This window comes from Astatotilapia calliptera, chromosome 5 (genome assembly GCF_900246225.1).
Source record: "Astatotilapia calliptera chromosome 5, fAstCal1.2, whole genome shotgun sequence".
Taxonomy (NCBI): domain Eukaryota; kingdom Metazoa; phylum Chordata; class Actinopteri; order Cichliformes; family Cichlidae; genus Astatotilapia; species Astatotilapia calliptera.
The window spans coordinates 16,702,595-16,718,875 of NC_039306.1; the positions used below are offsets into that span (position 1 = coordinate 16,702,595).

Consider the following 16,281-nt stretch of genomic DNA (forward strand, 5'->3'; position numbering starts at 1 on the left):
ATCACAACATTAAGTAAAAGGTGGAAGCCCTTCAGAACAGATTTCCAAGTTCTATTAAAATATATATTTTTTTATTAAAATAAAAAGTTTGGACACGCCTTGTCATTCAATGTTTTTTCTTTATTTTCATGACTATTTACATTGTACATTGTCACTGAAGGCATCAAAACTATGAATGAACACATATGGAATTATGTAGTAAACAAAAAAGTGTGAAATAACTCAAAACACGTTCTATAGTTTAGATTCTTCAAACTATCCACCCTTCGATCACTGCTGTGCACGCTCTCGGCATTCCCTCGATGAGCTTCATGAGGTTTGTCACCTGAAGTGGTTTTCCAACAGTCTTGATGGAGTTCCCAGAGATGATGAGCACTTGTTGTTCACTTTGCCTTCACTCTGCGATCCATCTCATCCCAAACCATCTCGATTGGTTTTAGGTCTGGTGACTCTGGAGGCCAGGCCATTCGGCAGCACTCGTCTTGGGCAAATAGCCCTTAAACAGCCCAGAGGTGTGTTTGGGGTCATTGTCCTGTTAAAAAATAAATGATGGTCCAACTAAACGCAAACCGGATGGGATGGCATGTCGCTGCAGGATGCCTGTGGTAGCCATGCTGGTTCAGTGTGCCTTCAATTTGGAATAAATCCCCAACAGTGTCACCAGCAAAGCAGCATCCATCACACCACTTCCTCCATGCTTCACAGTGGGAATCATGCATGTAGAGATCATCCGTTCACTTTTTCTGCGTCGCTCAAAGACATGACAGGCAAAACCAAACATCTCAGATTTTGACTCATTAGACCAAAGCACAGACTTCCACTGGTCTAATGTCCATTGCTTGTGTTTCTGGGCCACAAATCTCTTCTGCTTGTTGCTTTTCCTTAGTTGTGGTTTCTTAGCAGCTATTTGGCCATAAAGGCCTCATTCGCTGTCTCCTCTGAACAGTTGATGTAGAGATGTGTCTGCTACTGGAACTCTGTGTGGCATTTATCTGGGCTCTAATCTGAGGTGCTGTTAACTTGATTTCAATTTTTTCTCTGCTACATTATCATAAATCTTGCTTCATATATTTGATGTCTTCAGTACGTACCTACAATGTAGAAATGTGCTACACACTGCTAATATATTTATTAGCCGTGTGGAAGGACGTCTTAGTAGATGATTTACTTCCATTTAGATTTATCTTCAAACAATACATTTAATTCACTAAAACGAATAAAAATAAAACACGCTACGCACATTAAACTGTTTCAAACAGCATTTATTGTTGTGTGAGAAAATATTGTCTCGGGCAGATTATAGATCTTGCAATACAATTTAAATGACAAGATCAAAAATCTCCTGTGCCACCAAGGGAAAAAAAACGAACAAAACTTGCAGGCAGGTGCAGCAGCTTCTGCCCACAGAGTTAAGGTCTTGTGCCTCCTCGCTTTTAGAGAATATGTTCCATATGTTGGCGAATACCATCACTGTTACAAAGAGCTACGTAGCATCATACATAAATCTTTTCAATATTTAACTTTTTAAATAACACTCTCAACTGCCACAAATTATAAATTAAAATCTAAACTCGATTTTTGCATTCCTTAAATTACTTCATGTAAGCCGATATAAACATACATTTACATATTTACAAAACTATACACATGCACTTTTACTACACTGAGGTTGTACACATGTATGTATAAGCTGTACACACACACACACTCTCACGCACGCACGCACGCACACACACACACACACACAAGGTTTTGCCACACATATGGCTCCAGGAGTCACCAATCCAATCCTTAAAAGTAACCATTTGTGCTTTTCAAGTTTCCTCAGCCACATTTGCATTCAAGTGCAAATTCTCGAGTGAGGATCGCAGTAGACTTTTTTCTTTTTGCCCCTCCCTCCCCCACAAACCATCTCACCTCTGTAGTGACTTCACATCTAACTAACCAGGTAGCTGCACCGGGTACGCCGACATTCTCATATCACCGTACAGTTTCACAATATGGAAAAATTAAGTAAACACTCTAAAGTCTCACCAACGACACGTCATAGCTGGACTGAGAGTTTGGGACCTCGGAGCAAATGGAATCACTTGTTCCTTTAATGCTCAATTCAATTTGTTTTTCAAAATATAGTAAAATAAAAAAATATTTTTAGTGCTCGTTTCCAAAGCCTAAGCCTCATCCCTGAAAAAGTTTTTTTTTAAAAATCTATTTCAAAAAACTTTTAATTTTGTGCTCAAATATAAAACGCTGTTATAACAGATAAATTCCCTTTATATATATTTTTTTTTAATTCAACTCAGGTGACGTGACTCTGAAGTGACCCTTTTCTGGAAGGAGGAGGAAAAAATATAAATATATATCCAAGAATGACTGGAAGATTACAGGATACAGCGAGAGAGCTCACTGAGACTTCCAACTACATGCAGCATTCAGGTGTAGCCAGATGCTCAGCAATATCAGTCAGAGAACAAATGATGCATGGTTATCGTGCATGCACCAAGTAATTCCCAGAACTGCTGAATAAACATGAGCACATGAAAAACAAAGTCCCGGAGTCAAATGTTACCAAAAAAAAAAGAAAAAGTTTTTTGCACCCCTTCTGATATAGTTTCAATGTGAATGCCTGCAGTAACGGCTTTGATGTAATACCATGAATATTATCCTCCCATGCATTGCTGCTTATCTTGGTCAGAGAAACGAGTCTAAGCAGAGATCCCCCCCAACCTCCCACTCCCAGCTGTTCTGAAGGAGACCCTGAGACATTCTTAATCTCTCTCGTGTGTCCAGGTCCTCCTTCCAGTTGGAAGTGGCCTAAACATTTCACAAAAGAGGCATCCAGGAGGCGTCATGACAGATGCCCGAACCACCTCAACTGGCTCCTTTCAATATGAAGAAGCTACTCCGACCTCCTCTGGAATAAAGGAGCTTCTCTCCTTGTTGCTAAGAGAGATCCAAAAACCCCTCGGAGGAAGCTCTTTACCACCACTTGTATCCACAATCTTGATCTCACCACCTGCAGCTTGTGGCTGTAGAAGAGGGCGGGAAAATAAGGTCCACTGATAAACCGACAGCTTCAGCAACACTGCACCAGTCTATCTCTCTGAATATTAATGGAACAAAACTCATAGTAACTGAACAAACAGAGGATCTGAAGGAGCAGCTTATACATCACCTGCAACATGCAAACAACAACATGCAAATGATATTATTATTGTTATTATAGAGAACTCTTGAAGACAAACCCGTGTCCATAGCTGTCCAAGTCCAGATATGACGTGAATGTTAAGTGGGACTTTCACACTTCAGTATACACAGTGACGTTTCAATGGCAAATACAATCTAAATATATTTTCAATCAAGAAAATCCCATTCACGATTAAATAATTACACTTTTCTCACGAAAGTCTCGACTCACTTTGGCCTAAAATAAAATCTTTATATGAACACGTAGCAACAGTGGTTGTGGAAAACAATTTTAAAAAAACGTACACAAATAAATGAACAAGTAAATCTACAAAAAAGCACTTTTTCCCCTCCTCATTTCAAAAATCAGTTTTAAAAAAACTTTTTATGCAGATAACCTTCAAATACTACACCTGTTGGGAAGCGTTTGTTTTACTTTCCCAAATTTTTTAAGAGCATTGAAGAAGCTTTGTACACACAACCTGGCAGCTTATTTAAGATGATAAAATCTTTAAAATTAAATTTTATATAAATTGTATTTTTTAAATTTTATATAAAATTGGAGGGTGTGAAGTTAAGATTTCCTCTCACGTGGTTTAAATGTACCATAGCTCGGTCATAAGCAGTGTGCACAGACTTGCGAACGCTGGGTTTTTTGCCTTCCATTAACCGCAGCTTGTCTACAGTGTCGTCCATTCCCAGCGGCAGTAGTTTGTTACGAGGGAGCCATTGCCTGAAAATGAAGAGGGACATTTTTTTTTCTTTTCATTTTACGTTTTAAATTTAGGTGACAAAGACTAACACTAAAATTCAACATGAGTTTATCCCTGACTGTGTGAATCTCACCAAGTTCTTTTGGTGTCAAAAAAGAGCACTAAGAAGAGCTTCTGGTCTTCCTCCATTTGCCTCCATTCACCAAGTTTGAGCACCTCCAGAGGAGGCACGGGAATGGGTATGCCATTGTGGAGAAGTCCTTCCTGGGGCATGTCAGGATCAACAATCTGTAACAGCAGATTATGTCATATACGGCACATTTAGCAACACAGGAACAACATTTATCTAGACCAAGGCTGTCAAACATAAGGCCAGGGGGCAGGAGACTGCCCGACAAAAACTCCAATCATACTACACCCAAGTAATGTGGGGTGGCTGCAGTTTAGGAGGTTGCTCCTTCGTGCCATGTGGGTGATTGTTAGACAGAAAGCACTACAGCATAGAAGAAAGTGCTTGTGTAAATGGGAGAGTGGAAAATCACCACATAAGAGTTTAATTTAGTAATAAGTAAACACCATCTACAACCATTTTTATAATGAGTAATGAAACTTGTTTAGGTTGATGGAAAGAGGAGTTTTTTTTGGTCCGGCCCATTTAATATCAAAGTGCATTGTATGCAGCTCGCGATGTAAAATGAGTTTGACATCCCTGATTTAGACCATGGAGTGTAAGATTGAATGCATCCTCACCATTGCCGGATACGATGGATATCCCCTGCATTTGGCCCAGACTAGGTCCAGTGGTGCAAGTTTAGTCTCGCTATCTAAAGACAGAAGTGTAGACTTTCCTGTGAACAGGATATCCCAATACATGCAATTAATTTGTATTCATGACAGATCCTGAGCCCAAACTGAGAATAAAATGAAATGTGTATTTTTTTTATGTGTGTAGGCTCATAAATTACTAATCTAAACAGAAAACAGAGCCATTTCACTGTGTTTTGTCTTCTCGTGATACACACCAGATCCGGAGATGTCTCCGTTCTCGCTGCTAGGAACTTTAGCCAAAGCAGGTTTACCCCGACTGCGTTTGGGAGGGGAGACACTGCAGAGAGGAGTGGAAACCAAAACAAGAAGGACCTTTTTAAATTCAAGTCAAATTTATGGAAAAAAACATGCATGCTTCAGTTCAGCACTAGTTTTTCCTGTCCTACTCATACTCACCTTAGGTTGGAGTCGTCTTCATCGTGTTCTGCAGAGCTGTGCTTTCCATTTGTCAGGCCTAGCAACACCACAAACCACATGGTGACAAATACAGACTTTCTTCCCCCTGTTTTCTTTAGAAAATCAAATATCTGTAATGCAGTGATCCATCCGGTCCTTACCTCCTTCTGTGGGCGGAGGAGGGAGTTTGTCTGCCTCACTTTCTGAGCTGTGGCCTCTAGACCTCAGGCGGTGTGAGGAGGGAGAAGGAGGTGCTGGGGAGGCGTTTGGGGTAGGAGGTAATGTGGTGATGTTGTTCACACTGGGTGAATTCGGGCTGGTGGCGGTGCTATCCAACCCGTTGCTTTTAGCCTCAGAGGTTTTACCGTTCTGTTGTGGAAGGGACTTGTTCTTCACCATTCGCGCGCCATTTTTTGCTTTCTTAAACAAAACTGACGTGCGACGACCGACTCCGACCAGAGACAGTGTTGGAGGCGTGCCCAGTGGCGTGACCTCGTGAACAGCGTCTGGTTCCGAAGAAGGCGTTTCTCCGACTTCAGCCTCATCTTCGCCTTGGCTTTTGCTTCCACTCCGGGAGGACCTCTGACGTTTGTAGGAACGTCCGGGTGACCTTCGTCCTCCCGTTACAATGCCCAGGATAGGGGGCTCCAGGGGAGCATCGCCTGGCAGCGGTGATGATACTGGGCAGGTAAGCTCTAGCACAGGTGGAGAGTCATCTGGGTAAAAGAGAATTTTTTTTTTCATCTTACAAGTAATTCATCACCTAAAATCTTCACTGGATGCAGATTTTCCAGTGTGAGAATTTAACTTTGCTAAATTAAAACTGAAAAAAGCCAGAAATTAGACTCTATGAATTTTATTAAAAAAACAATAATAAGTAATAGTAATTATGTATAAACTGCACAATTACTGGCTTAATTACCTGCTTTAGGATTTGACACTGCTGTCAATAGTCCATTCTCCACATTTGTCTTCTCCCTTTTCTTTTCCTTCTTCTTCTCCGCCTCGTCTTCCTCCTCCTCCTCTCCCTCTTCTTCCTTTCCTTCATCCACCTTCTCAATGCCATTCACAGACTGAGCACTTTGCTGCTGGTTCATCTTCTGCCTCAGAGTGTTGATCTCTCGGCGCAGCAGCCTAATGCGCTTGGTGCGACCGCCGCTGGTACGCATGGATGCGACTACGTCCAGTTTATCCAGTAAGGCCTTTAGTTGCTCCTCTGTGGTTAAGTGCAGTCTGTTCTCTGGGTCCAACAGAGAGTCAACTACAGAGATTACAACCACAAAAACAAGAAGGAGGAAAGAAAAAAAAAGCCAGATGAACAAATGAAGCCTGAGGGTTACATCCAAGAAAAGATGTGATCTATGTCCCGTGCTCAACTCACCATCATCCCATGTACAGTTGTAGAAGCCATGTTTGTTTGGAGCCTCTGGCAGGTGCATGCCTGTACTGGGGTCCAGGCCGATGCTCTGAGACTGCCTGTGGGCGTGGCGGAGAACGGCACCTCCCACCTCCCGCAGTTGTAAGGCTGCTCTGTGGAACATGGTGTCCTTGGAGTTGTACTTGAGGCAGTTCGAGATCATGAGGTCGAAGTCCTCTTCTAGGTCAGTGATGGAACAGTAGGCATGTCCCTCCAGTTTGGTGCGCATAGTGGAGAAGTCCATGGGTTGGGTAATAAACTCCAGGTAATCTGGGACCTCGGCGAATCACAGAAAAAAGGAATGTCAGCAGAGTCACAGTACAGTCAAAGTAGCCATGCTGCTGAGTGAAGAGTGCATTCAGAACAGGCTGCTGTCTAACTGCACCGACCTCTGACAGATTGACGGGCTGAGAGAAGATTTTGGCTGTGTCCTTCTCTTGTAGTTGCTCCAGGGTGGATCTCAGAAGCACCAGCGCAGGAGTCAACTTCAGCTCAAGAGCAGCCTGCTGAATTTTCATCTGTGTGTGGTGACATAATCACACAGGGGAGAATACAAGGTCACTCTGCGGGGTGCAAAAGAATGACAAATGCTGCGGGGAACAGAAATTCATGCTCCCTCGAACTGTTATGTTAATTTCTCCTCATCAGCTGGTGATTTCTTAAATGAAAACATTTAATGTTTGGTCTATAAACTTGTCTCAGACTTCCTTTTAAACACACCTGCTCTCTCTTTAGCCGCTCCCTCTTGCGGATGAGCTCCACCAAAAGTCTCGCTCTTTCCAGGTCTTGCCTCAACTTTTGCCAGTATCGCAGCTCCTCTCGCGCGGCACTCAGCTTTTCATCAGGCTCCCTCTGAAAATGATAGAAAAAGCTTTAAAAAAACACCATAATTATTCTTTTTGTCTCTCTTTAGTTCTCTCTGTCCAGATGAACAGCATCAAGTTTTGGGGATCTACTAGGGCTGCACGATTTTGCATAAAATGAGAATCACGATTTTTTGGCTTAGAATTGAGATCACGATTCTCTCACGATTTTCTTTTCCAGTATAAATATTTATTGCACTTATTAACTGCACATCAACTTTGTAACAGTTGAGACTGAACATAAAAACAATAAATAAACATAAAAACAACAAATGTCTCACGTTTTGTTGTTGTACTGCTTGAAATTCCGTCTCCACCGTTGCTCGACGCTGCGTGTAAGTAAGTATGAATCGCGATTTTCTAACGATTAATTGTGCAGCCCTAGGATCTACACAAGCTGCACATCCAAAGTTGTTATAAAAGTTTAAAAGAAACCAAAAGAACGTGAGTTGAAATAAAGTATATTTACCAACTTAGCAACTGTGAACACATCTCTTATCAGCTGTGTATTGCGTAGGACATCTTTGCCATCTCTGATAATAACTAACGACACATTTTCACAACATTTTACAGGCCATCTCGACACATTGCCCAGCAGCAGCAGCAGAACTGTGAAGGATTTTGTGGAAGCTTGCCATATTCAAAATCAGCCACTGCAAAGTGTGATGTCTGGGCTTATGTTGGATTTCAGTGTGTGAGGATGGAGAATAAGGTGTGAAGTGATTTTATTCCCGTGACTTGGCTGATTCTGATCTGAACAGACTCTCTGAAGGCCTCAGACACCAGTTACATCCTCCACTGACAGCAGAATAGAAATATTTCATTTTATTTTGTCATTTATATAATTTAAACACTCAGCTGCATTCATATTGTCATGGTCCTGAGTCTGAGGACTCAGTGTTTTGTGTTTCCTTATGCTTTTGTTCATTCCGAGTGTGTATTCTGTTGTTATTTTGCCATTTGTTAGGTTTCTGTTCTTTGCCTGCCTGCTCCCACTTCTCTGTGTTCCCTCTGTCTGTCCATGGTGTTATTGTGTCTGCTCATGAGTCTGCCTGTCAAGTTCAGTGTCCTGTCTGGTTCTCTGTCTGTTAATTTCCTGTTTTATTCTGAAGGTTCATGTCTGATGTGAGTGTGTTCAGTTTACATTTCCCCTGTCCCGTCAGCTCTGATTTCTCCCAGCTGTGTTGCCCTCCTGTCTCTTATCCCCTGATTACTGGTGTGTGTGTATTTAAGCCCTGTGTGTTCTCCTGCCTGTTGCCGGTTCGTCTGTATTACTCCATGTAAGTCCGCGCTTTTCTGCATTCATCTGTGTCTCTCTGCGTTTTTGTATCCTCCGTCAGTCTGCGTCTCTCTGCCTTTCACCCCGTGTCCTGTGGATTTCTAGTTGCTCTTTAGTTTTCCCAGTTTAGGTTTCCGTTAGTTTGTCTCATTATTCGTTTTCTGTTCCTGCCACTGACACCTTGTAAATAAACTCCACTAATCTTTTCATACACTGCTTGCTCTTGGGTCCTTTTTCCAACTCCACACGGCTCGCCTCGGCAGCCGTGACACATATTGTTTCTGCTGCTATCAGTACAGACACCAGCTTTACAGAAGTGAGAGATCTGACTACAGTCACATGGGTCAGCGATGGCAAAACCACAGGTGCTGCGTTTGCAGTCACATGTGTGAATGCTAAAAATGTAGACTGTTTATTTTCATTTGTGCTCAGTCATTTACACACCACTGCAGTGCAGTTATTACTGAACAGTCACTGTTGTGTTATAGGTACATTTGATGACGTCTCTCCTCACCTGCTCTGCAGTCCTGTGGGCCTGTAGGTGGGAATGAAGCCGCCGTATTAAAGGCATCCCATTTCGCGACTGTCGTTTCAGCAACCAGTAGTTATGAAGCCGCTGCATGAACTGGTTCTTTCTCTGGACTTCAGCTCCTGTGCAGATCTTGTTCAGCCTGTTGAGACACAACGTGAGAGTTTATAGATTAAAATACTAGTATTAACATTATAACCACTGGATAGTGACATTATGATAAGGCTATCTGTAAAAATCTCTCAGTGACATAGATTAAAATCAGACAGCAAATGGTAAACTATGGAAATTTGTACAGTATGCAAATGACACACCTGTGCGACGGGATCTGAGGCACCAGCAGCACAGGAATATTGGAGCGACGTGACCCACCAGACCCTTTTGAATTCTTCTTCTTTTGTCCTTTGGTAGCTTTCTTGTTTGGTGATGAGGGGGGACTCTGAGTATAAGACCGCTGACCCCGATTACCCCTGCCCCCCACGAGCCTCCCTTCCACCGACTCATCTCCAGACCCGTCTCGCCGAGACCCAACAGGAGAGTGATGCTCACAGAAAGCGGTCTTCTTCACGGAGAAGGTGGTGCCGTTAACACCTGTCTCCCGGACTGGGTCTATCTTCATGAACAAGCCAGCCTTCTGGGCGCAGGTGACGTGAAAAGCCCTGTAACAGTTGGCTTTGTGGCACTGAATGGAGGCTCCTCTGCCTTTCTGCTTACACAGGTAGCAGGTGAGCTTCCAACGAGCGGGAGGGATGTTACTGACCCCCTCCACGGGCTCAAGGAACACCGTGTTGGCAAAGCAAACTTCTGGGATCCATATGGCACAGACAACATGGGCCCAACGCCCATCACTTGTCTGTTTGAAGGCACCTCCTCGGTTGGGACAGAGAACACAGTCTACAGGGCGGGAGGGGGACTGCAGGCAGCAGCGGCACAGCCACTGGCCCTCGGGGACGTAGGGCACACCGTAACACTCCTGGTGGACGGCCAGGTTACAGATGTCACAGAACAGGATGACGTTACTGTTCAGACATTCGTCATCCAAGCAGACGCAGCAGAAGGCGTCCTCGTCGACAGCATTCTGGGACAGAGCCTGGCTGCGGGACTCCAAGATGGACTCCCTCTCCAGGCGGTCGATGAGCAGCTCAAAAGTGTCCGGAGATACGGATGCATGGCCATCGGACACCCTCTTCTGGTTCACCATCTCCAGCCAGGCGAGGTCCTCCTCGTCCATGTCGTACTCTGCCACGCTGTCCTGCTCCTCCCCAGATTTTTCTATGTAACGATAGTAGGCTGCCGGGAGAGGAGGCGCCTCTGTGGGGGAAACCGAACTCAGCACGCGGAAGGTCGGCTCAGGCAGAGGTGTTTGGAGGGCCGGCTGCTGAAAGGAAAAAGCCGATCCTGTGTGCTGATTAGAGCTGGAGCGCTGGTTCTGGTTTGATGTGTTTTTACCACTCCTCCTGTTTTTGCCGTTTGCGGGTTTCCTCCACGTCCTGGTTTTACTCTGTGTCTGCTCACTGTTCTCCTTGTTACTGTTGCACTCTGCAATGTCCTGGGCCATCATCTCGTCCTCTGTGATAACTGGCAGAGGATCTGTGATGTTAATCCGATGGAGTCTTCCATCTAGGTCCACTTCCACTATTTTCTGAGCCTGAGCGTATGTCAAAGTCTCCCTGGATGGAGAGAGCTGCAGTCTGTAAGGGGAGGGGGGCCGCAACTGGCCAGATGTACCCCTGCCCCTTCCTCTCCCTCTGCCTCGACCCCTACCCATGCTGAGTCTGCTAACAACTGCCTCGCATTCCCACCTCCTCGTCTTCTGCATGGGACTTTGCACTAGCGCCCTTAGAAATAGAGAAGAAAAATGTTTAATGCAACGATTGAAATTGCAGCGTCAACACTATTTGGTACTTTGTGAAATTATATGCAAAGATTTACTGTAGCTGCTGTATATTCACATTGGAGAGCATGGAAGATATAAAAGCTTAGGGGAGAAAAACAGAGTGCCTATATTAAGATTAGTGAAAACAAAAAACAACATATCACCAAATTTCTTCTACAAGCAACTTTCGCCACTCAGTAGCCACCTTGGTAACTCATTTAGGCAGCTATTTTGATACCCTAACAAGGCAAAATAGCCATTTTTTCTACTACACATTTGCAAAAATTCAAAACAACACAGCTTCCCTTAAGGATTCATCCAGAGTGCAGACACGATCCGAACGCTTTGCTGCAAAATTCAATTCAATTCAATTTTATTTATATAGCGCCAAATCACAACAACAGTCGCCTCAAGGCGCTTTATATTGTACAGTAGATTGTACAAAAAGCAAGTAGAAACGCCTGCTGCGATACAGCTGAAACTATCATGAACCTCAGTCGTGCATGTGCGTCAGACAATAAAACTACTGGTTGACTGCCACTTCTGCCATTACAGATTTCAAATCATCTTTGGTCCTGATTAAGCTCACTGGGTTAAGCAGGCGACTCCTTTGGCATATGGCTAATGTGGAGGCCTGGGTTCAGTTTTTGTTGTCTTCTTTCTACTATCCTACCAAATAAAGATTAAAAAGCCCCCTACCCAAAATACATATTCTTTTAATGCTCTATCTCGGTCTTATTTAGTCACTGAGATCACGTTGTTTGGATTAACAATGAAAGCATTTCACATTAAAACTGTCTGTTTAATTTTATTTCTACAAGACGAGCAAAACGTTACATATAATTTTTGGCTGCAATTTTGGTCATGTGGAAGGTAATTTATGGTGCACCAATTTATGTACAGCATTACCTGTATATGGTTCAAATGGCAGTAAAGTGATTTGACTTGATGTTGCACTGTACCAATTGTGCACTAACAATGAATCCAATTTGACAGGGGCCCATTTATTTTTCTATTATTTTCATTATTATTGCACTTTTCCGATATTCGGGAATAATTTGCAAAATTTACCGACCAATATAAAGCAACACTCAATAATCTGCTCTGCCAGGTAAAGTAGTTTTTGTATGCCTGTGGCTCTTAATGTGGTTTTGTGTATGTAAATTAAGGGTCACACCCAGCATTCACACATTACATATATTTTTATCACCACATTTCCAGAGTAAGAAAAATAAAGCCCCTAAAACACGTTATAAAGACATAATGAGAATATATAGGTTTTATGTATCCATTAACGTGTTTTTTTTTTAATTAATTCTGCCCTAAAAGCTTGCTTTATTCTGTTTATTGGTGTTTTCTTTTTTATTCCTGTGTAAATAATTACAGGGTAAAAGGGGGTCAGCTCGGGTGCTGTGCTCTGTAATAACACAGTAAGCACTCATGTTGCACAAACACAACTACAGTAACTTGCACTGCTTGCATCTCGCCTCTCTCACCATTGGTCAAAAGGGGAGTCCGTAACGCGAGCACAAGTCTCGCCCACCAATAAAACGCTAGCACCATGTTTTTTTTCTACCCCCTTGTTGCTGTGCCTAGTTAGGTTGAAGCGCGCTAAATACCAACCCGAGTATCTAACATCTGTCAGCCATTTTAGGCGCACAACAGCAGAGACAACGACTGTATTGCAAGTTGATTAGCAGCCCAATTATACATGCAAACAGCAGCCAGAGAGCAGGTGCACTGTATGCACCGAGTCCGAATGCATATTACATTGCATGAATGCTTTAGATCACGAGAGTGCAAACGTGCAACGTTTTCGGGTATTGCTTTGTAGTCCAGACCCCTGCAAAAAAAAAAAAAAGACCGTCTCTTTGCCGATGTGATAACGTTTCTCGGTCGGACAGGACACACGGATGCCGTGTGACAGAAAGGCTGATTTTCCTATCAGTCCTGAAAGTGCCCTTTAAAAAACACACCAGAGTTGTTTACCTTGTTCAGTCGTCCTCTGCAGTGCGAGTGCCCGACAGAAAAACTGCACCAAGCTAAATGTCAGCTACTGACAGACTACAATCAAGGCAGACATGCTAGCCGTTAGCTTAGCTAGCCGGTAATTTCAGGAGCGACAGCGTCATCTTCAGCACTCCCGTTCTCCGCCGTGACTGCGCTTAAACACACAAACTCGACCCGGTTTCATTGGTGTGGTTTTAACCTTTCAAACGATAGTGGTCATCAAACTAGGGACACCGAAATCCTGAAGATATCAAATTAATGTACCTTGGATGAGGCTAAATATTCAGTCAAGATGGCTTGAAAAATACGCCCCTTTAGAAAAAACCCACCTCAGCCAATCACAGGGCGCCGCTGCACCTCGCATTCAACGCGCACCGACTTCTGATTGGTCGATGGGCTAAAGCGGACTCATCGGACTCGTTCTAGAGCTCATCATCGAAAGAAGCGGTGAGGAAAACAACCTGAAATTTATTGCGCGCCTTCTGGCCTTGTCTCCCATCTCCTCCAGACCAGCGCAGTACCCGTTTCACCACATTTTCAAAGGGGAACATGCGGGTTAGTTTGTGGAGCTCGTAGCAGAAACGATCAGTGAAGAAAACACATTGCTGCTACCATCAGGACTGTTACCTATCTATTTATTATTTTCATTTGTGATTACTCTTTTATCCTGACGGTATGGGTGTTTATGCTTGTTTGTGTGCACAACAGTGCTTTCTTCCTTTAAATGCCTAAGGCTACCTGAATATTGTTGCTTACTGATTTCTTAAACATGACAATGAGTTCGCCAAACTCCAATCACCCCCACAGTCACCAAGCCTCGAGCCAACAGAGCACCTTTAGGAGGATGAGGTGGAAGTGATGGGAGAGTCACATCGTGGCGGTACAACTGGCAACCATACTGAAATGATAACTTCTGCTGTTGTCATGTCAATCTGGACCAAACCTTTTGAGGAACGTTTACAGGACCTTGTTGAATCTATGTCATGAAGACTTGGCTTGAGGCACGCTCAGTCATCCATGTAAGGATATCCAGATGAACAGAATCACCTCTATGGAATTGGAATTAAGTATTGAATTAAAGCACTTGTGTAGGTAAAGTGGGGTCCAACAACAGTATGCCAAAAACTCCAACATCCAGCAACAACAGCAGGAAAATGCCTCAACATTATATTCTATAACAACAGAAAGGAGCAGAAAACACAACACACTTAGTGTTTACGAGGAGAAACTTTTTCCATCGCCTTTCTCATTGGTAGAGATCTTTTAACCGCGTGAGCATGAACACTGTGAAAAGGAGTTCCCATACCGGGAGTCGAACCCGGGCCGCCTGGGTGAAAACCAGGAATCCTAACCGCTAGACCATATGGGACTTACATTCACGTCAGAGATGTGTGCAGATGAAAAAAAAAAGGTTAAATAATGAGGAAACTTCTCCACAGTCCTTCGCAGTGGGTGTAGTGGATTTGTTGACAGTCACTGGCAGCTGTTACTGCTTCATTTAGACCCGTTTGGAGCGATTCTCTTGCTGCTGTGAATTTTAAATTCCGACTTTCTTTGGGAAATAAAAAAATAACAATAATACTACTCCATGACTGGCTAAATGAAGGAAATTTCATTAAATTAATTTAAAGCCACGCCGATACTTTTTGTGCACACAACGGCAACCCAACGGACCGTCTTCATGACAACCGAGCGAGCTCCACCCACTGCAGATGTAAACTGACGTTTGGCAGCTCTGAATAGATTTTTGTTTGTCACATGTGTAGTTTCAAGACCATATCCGCACGAAAGAAAACACAAAGCCTCTTGCATGGGTTATTTTTATTTTATTTTTTACATTTTATTTCCCACTGACCCTTTCTGCATGTCTCTATGGGCTTCTTTCATTTCTCTAATGTGTACCTCCTGGTCTACTCTGACCTGACCTGACCTAGAAGGTCATGTTGAAAGGACAGAGGAGACTTGATCAAGTATGCATGGGTGTGTCCTCCGGGGGAACATAAAGCCTTTAAAGCGCATTTGTGTGCTTCTGTTATAGCCACTTCCTGTTTTCTGTTGGTTATCACAGTTGCTATAGTGAGATTTTTTTTCTTCATTTGCTTCCTGTCTTTGTTTTTGATCTTTTTTGCCATCCTCATCAGTTTCCCCTGCCATCATCTTCTTAATTCTTTGTGTGCCCCCAATCGGTTTCCCAGTTTTTACCAATTGCTCATTTTCTTTGCTGGTGTTCCTCATGCCATCTCAATTTTTGGTTGGTTTACTTTGTTGGACCTCTTCACTACCAGCATCCCGCAGCTAGCCCCTTTTATTCATTTCAGTAAATACCCTTAAACATCAAATCCTCACACCCCACTCTTAGATTGGGCACTTTCCCTAAACTTTCTGACCTTACATCCTCCTTCTGATGCCACATTTCATTTTATTCATACAAATTATTGATGCTGCCATCAGCTGAGTGGACAAAACCCAATTCTATAAGCATGATTACAGCTAAAATTTTGATCTTCTGGTCCTGGATTTGAATCCAGTCTAGGCAGCTTGTATGTTTTCAGTGTGTCTGAGTGGGGTTTTTTTTCTTTCCCATGTACTTTGGCTTCCTCCCACAACTTAAAAGCATGCATCGGGCTAGTTTTATTGGTGATTCTTATCAGACTGTAGGCTTGAATAGTTGTCTATGTATTAGTCTATGTAAAATGGGGAAAAGTTGTCTCGGTATAAGAAGGAAACAAATCCTAATAGCACTCTGGAGAAAACCACCACACTCACACTCACAGGAAATAAGCAATACATTTTTTTCTTTTCATAGCAGACTACTGCACTGGGAGTGCAATTCCGGTCCACAGTCCATGGCCTAAGAACATGGTCTGAGTTTTTAGCTTGGTCATAGACAGGAAAAGATGGTCACTCAACGAAATAAGCAGTCAATCATATGTTAATTTTGTAGCTTCCTAAAAGAGTTTCCACCCACCTTCCACTTAAAAAAGCTTTGTGTTGGTGGGAGTGAGTTTCTACATCAAGTCCTGGGAATGCCACTTTCAATCTCTTGGTCTTAGTGCTTCCATCAGGTTGGTCACCTACTAATTGTGCAGTAGGCTTTTCCTCCTTTGACTCTCATAATACATAAGTTGCTAGCATCAGTTCCCAGTCCAGTTTTTTCTTAAAAACTCCACATATTCCCTTAAAA

At 43.1% G+C, this 16,281-nt stretch overlaps 1 protein-coding gene and 1 non-coding gene across 6 annotated transcripts; both read right to left on the reverse strand.

Annotated features, from left to right (window-relative positions):
• Window positions 1-3,523: 3,523 nt before the first annotated feature.
• On the reverse strand, window positions 3,524-14,775 carry brpf3a (bromodomain and PHD finger containing, 3a). 5 transcript variants are annotated; one of them, XM_026167601.1, is made up of 13 exons: window positions 14,472-14,775; window positions 9,526-11,049; window positions 9,197-9,353; window positions 7,261-7,392; window positions 6,930-7,058; window positions 6,505-6,817; window positions 6,046-6,384; window positions 5,285-5,818; window positions 5,124-5,181; window positions 4,922-5,004; window positions 4,650-4,747; window positions 4,033-4,187; window positions 3,524-3,919 (listed from the first exon to the last, which is right to left on the reverse strand). In XM_026167601.1, coding segments are annotated over exons 1-13 (3,708 nt in total). In that variant the 5' UTR covers window positions 14,474-14,775; the 3' UTR covers window positions 3,524-3,735. The 5 variants fall into 5 exon arrangements, with proteins under 5 accessions (XP_026023386.1, XP_026023387.1, XP_026023383.1 ...); XM_026167602.1 differs by having other exon boundaries at window positions 4,650-4,723; window positions 5,285-5,839; XM_026167598.1 differs by having other exon boundaries at window positions 5,285-5,839.
• Window positions 14,395-14,466, reverse strand: trnae-uuc (transfer RNA glutamic acid (anticodon UUC)). Its single transcript has one exon. It is a non-coding gene; the product is annotated as a tRNA-Glu (tRNA).
• Window positions 14,776-16,281: the final 1,506 nt, after the last annotated feature.

What these genes read in the sequence shown, in the direction of transcription:
- brpf3a (XM_026167598.1), bottom strand. An exon ending in CCTCAGATCCCGTCGCACAG is followed by an intron (nt 9,354 to 9,525) that starts GTGTGTCATTTG and finishes GTGTCTCAACAG; the next exon opens with GCTGAACAAGATCTGCACAG. An exon ending in CCCACAGGACTGCAGAGCAG is followed by an intron (nt 7,393 to 9,196) that starts GTGAGGAGAGAC and finishes TATCATTTTCAG; the next exon opens with AGGGAGCCTGATGAAAAGCT.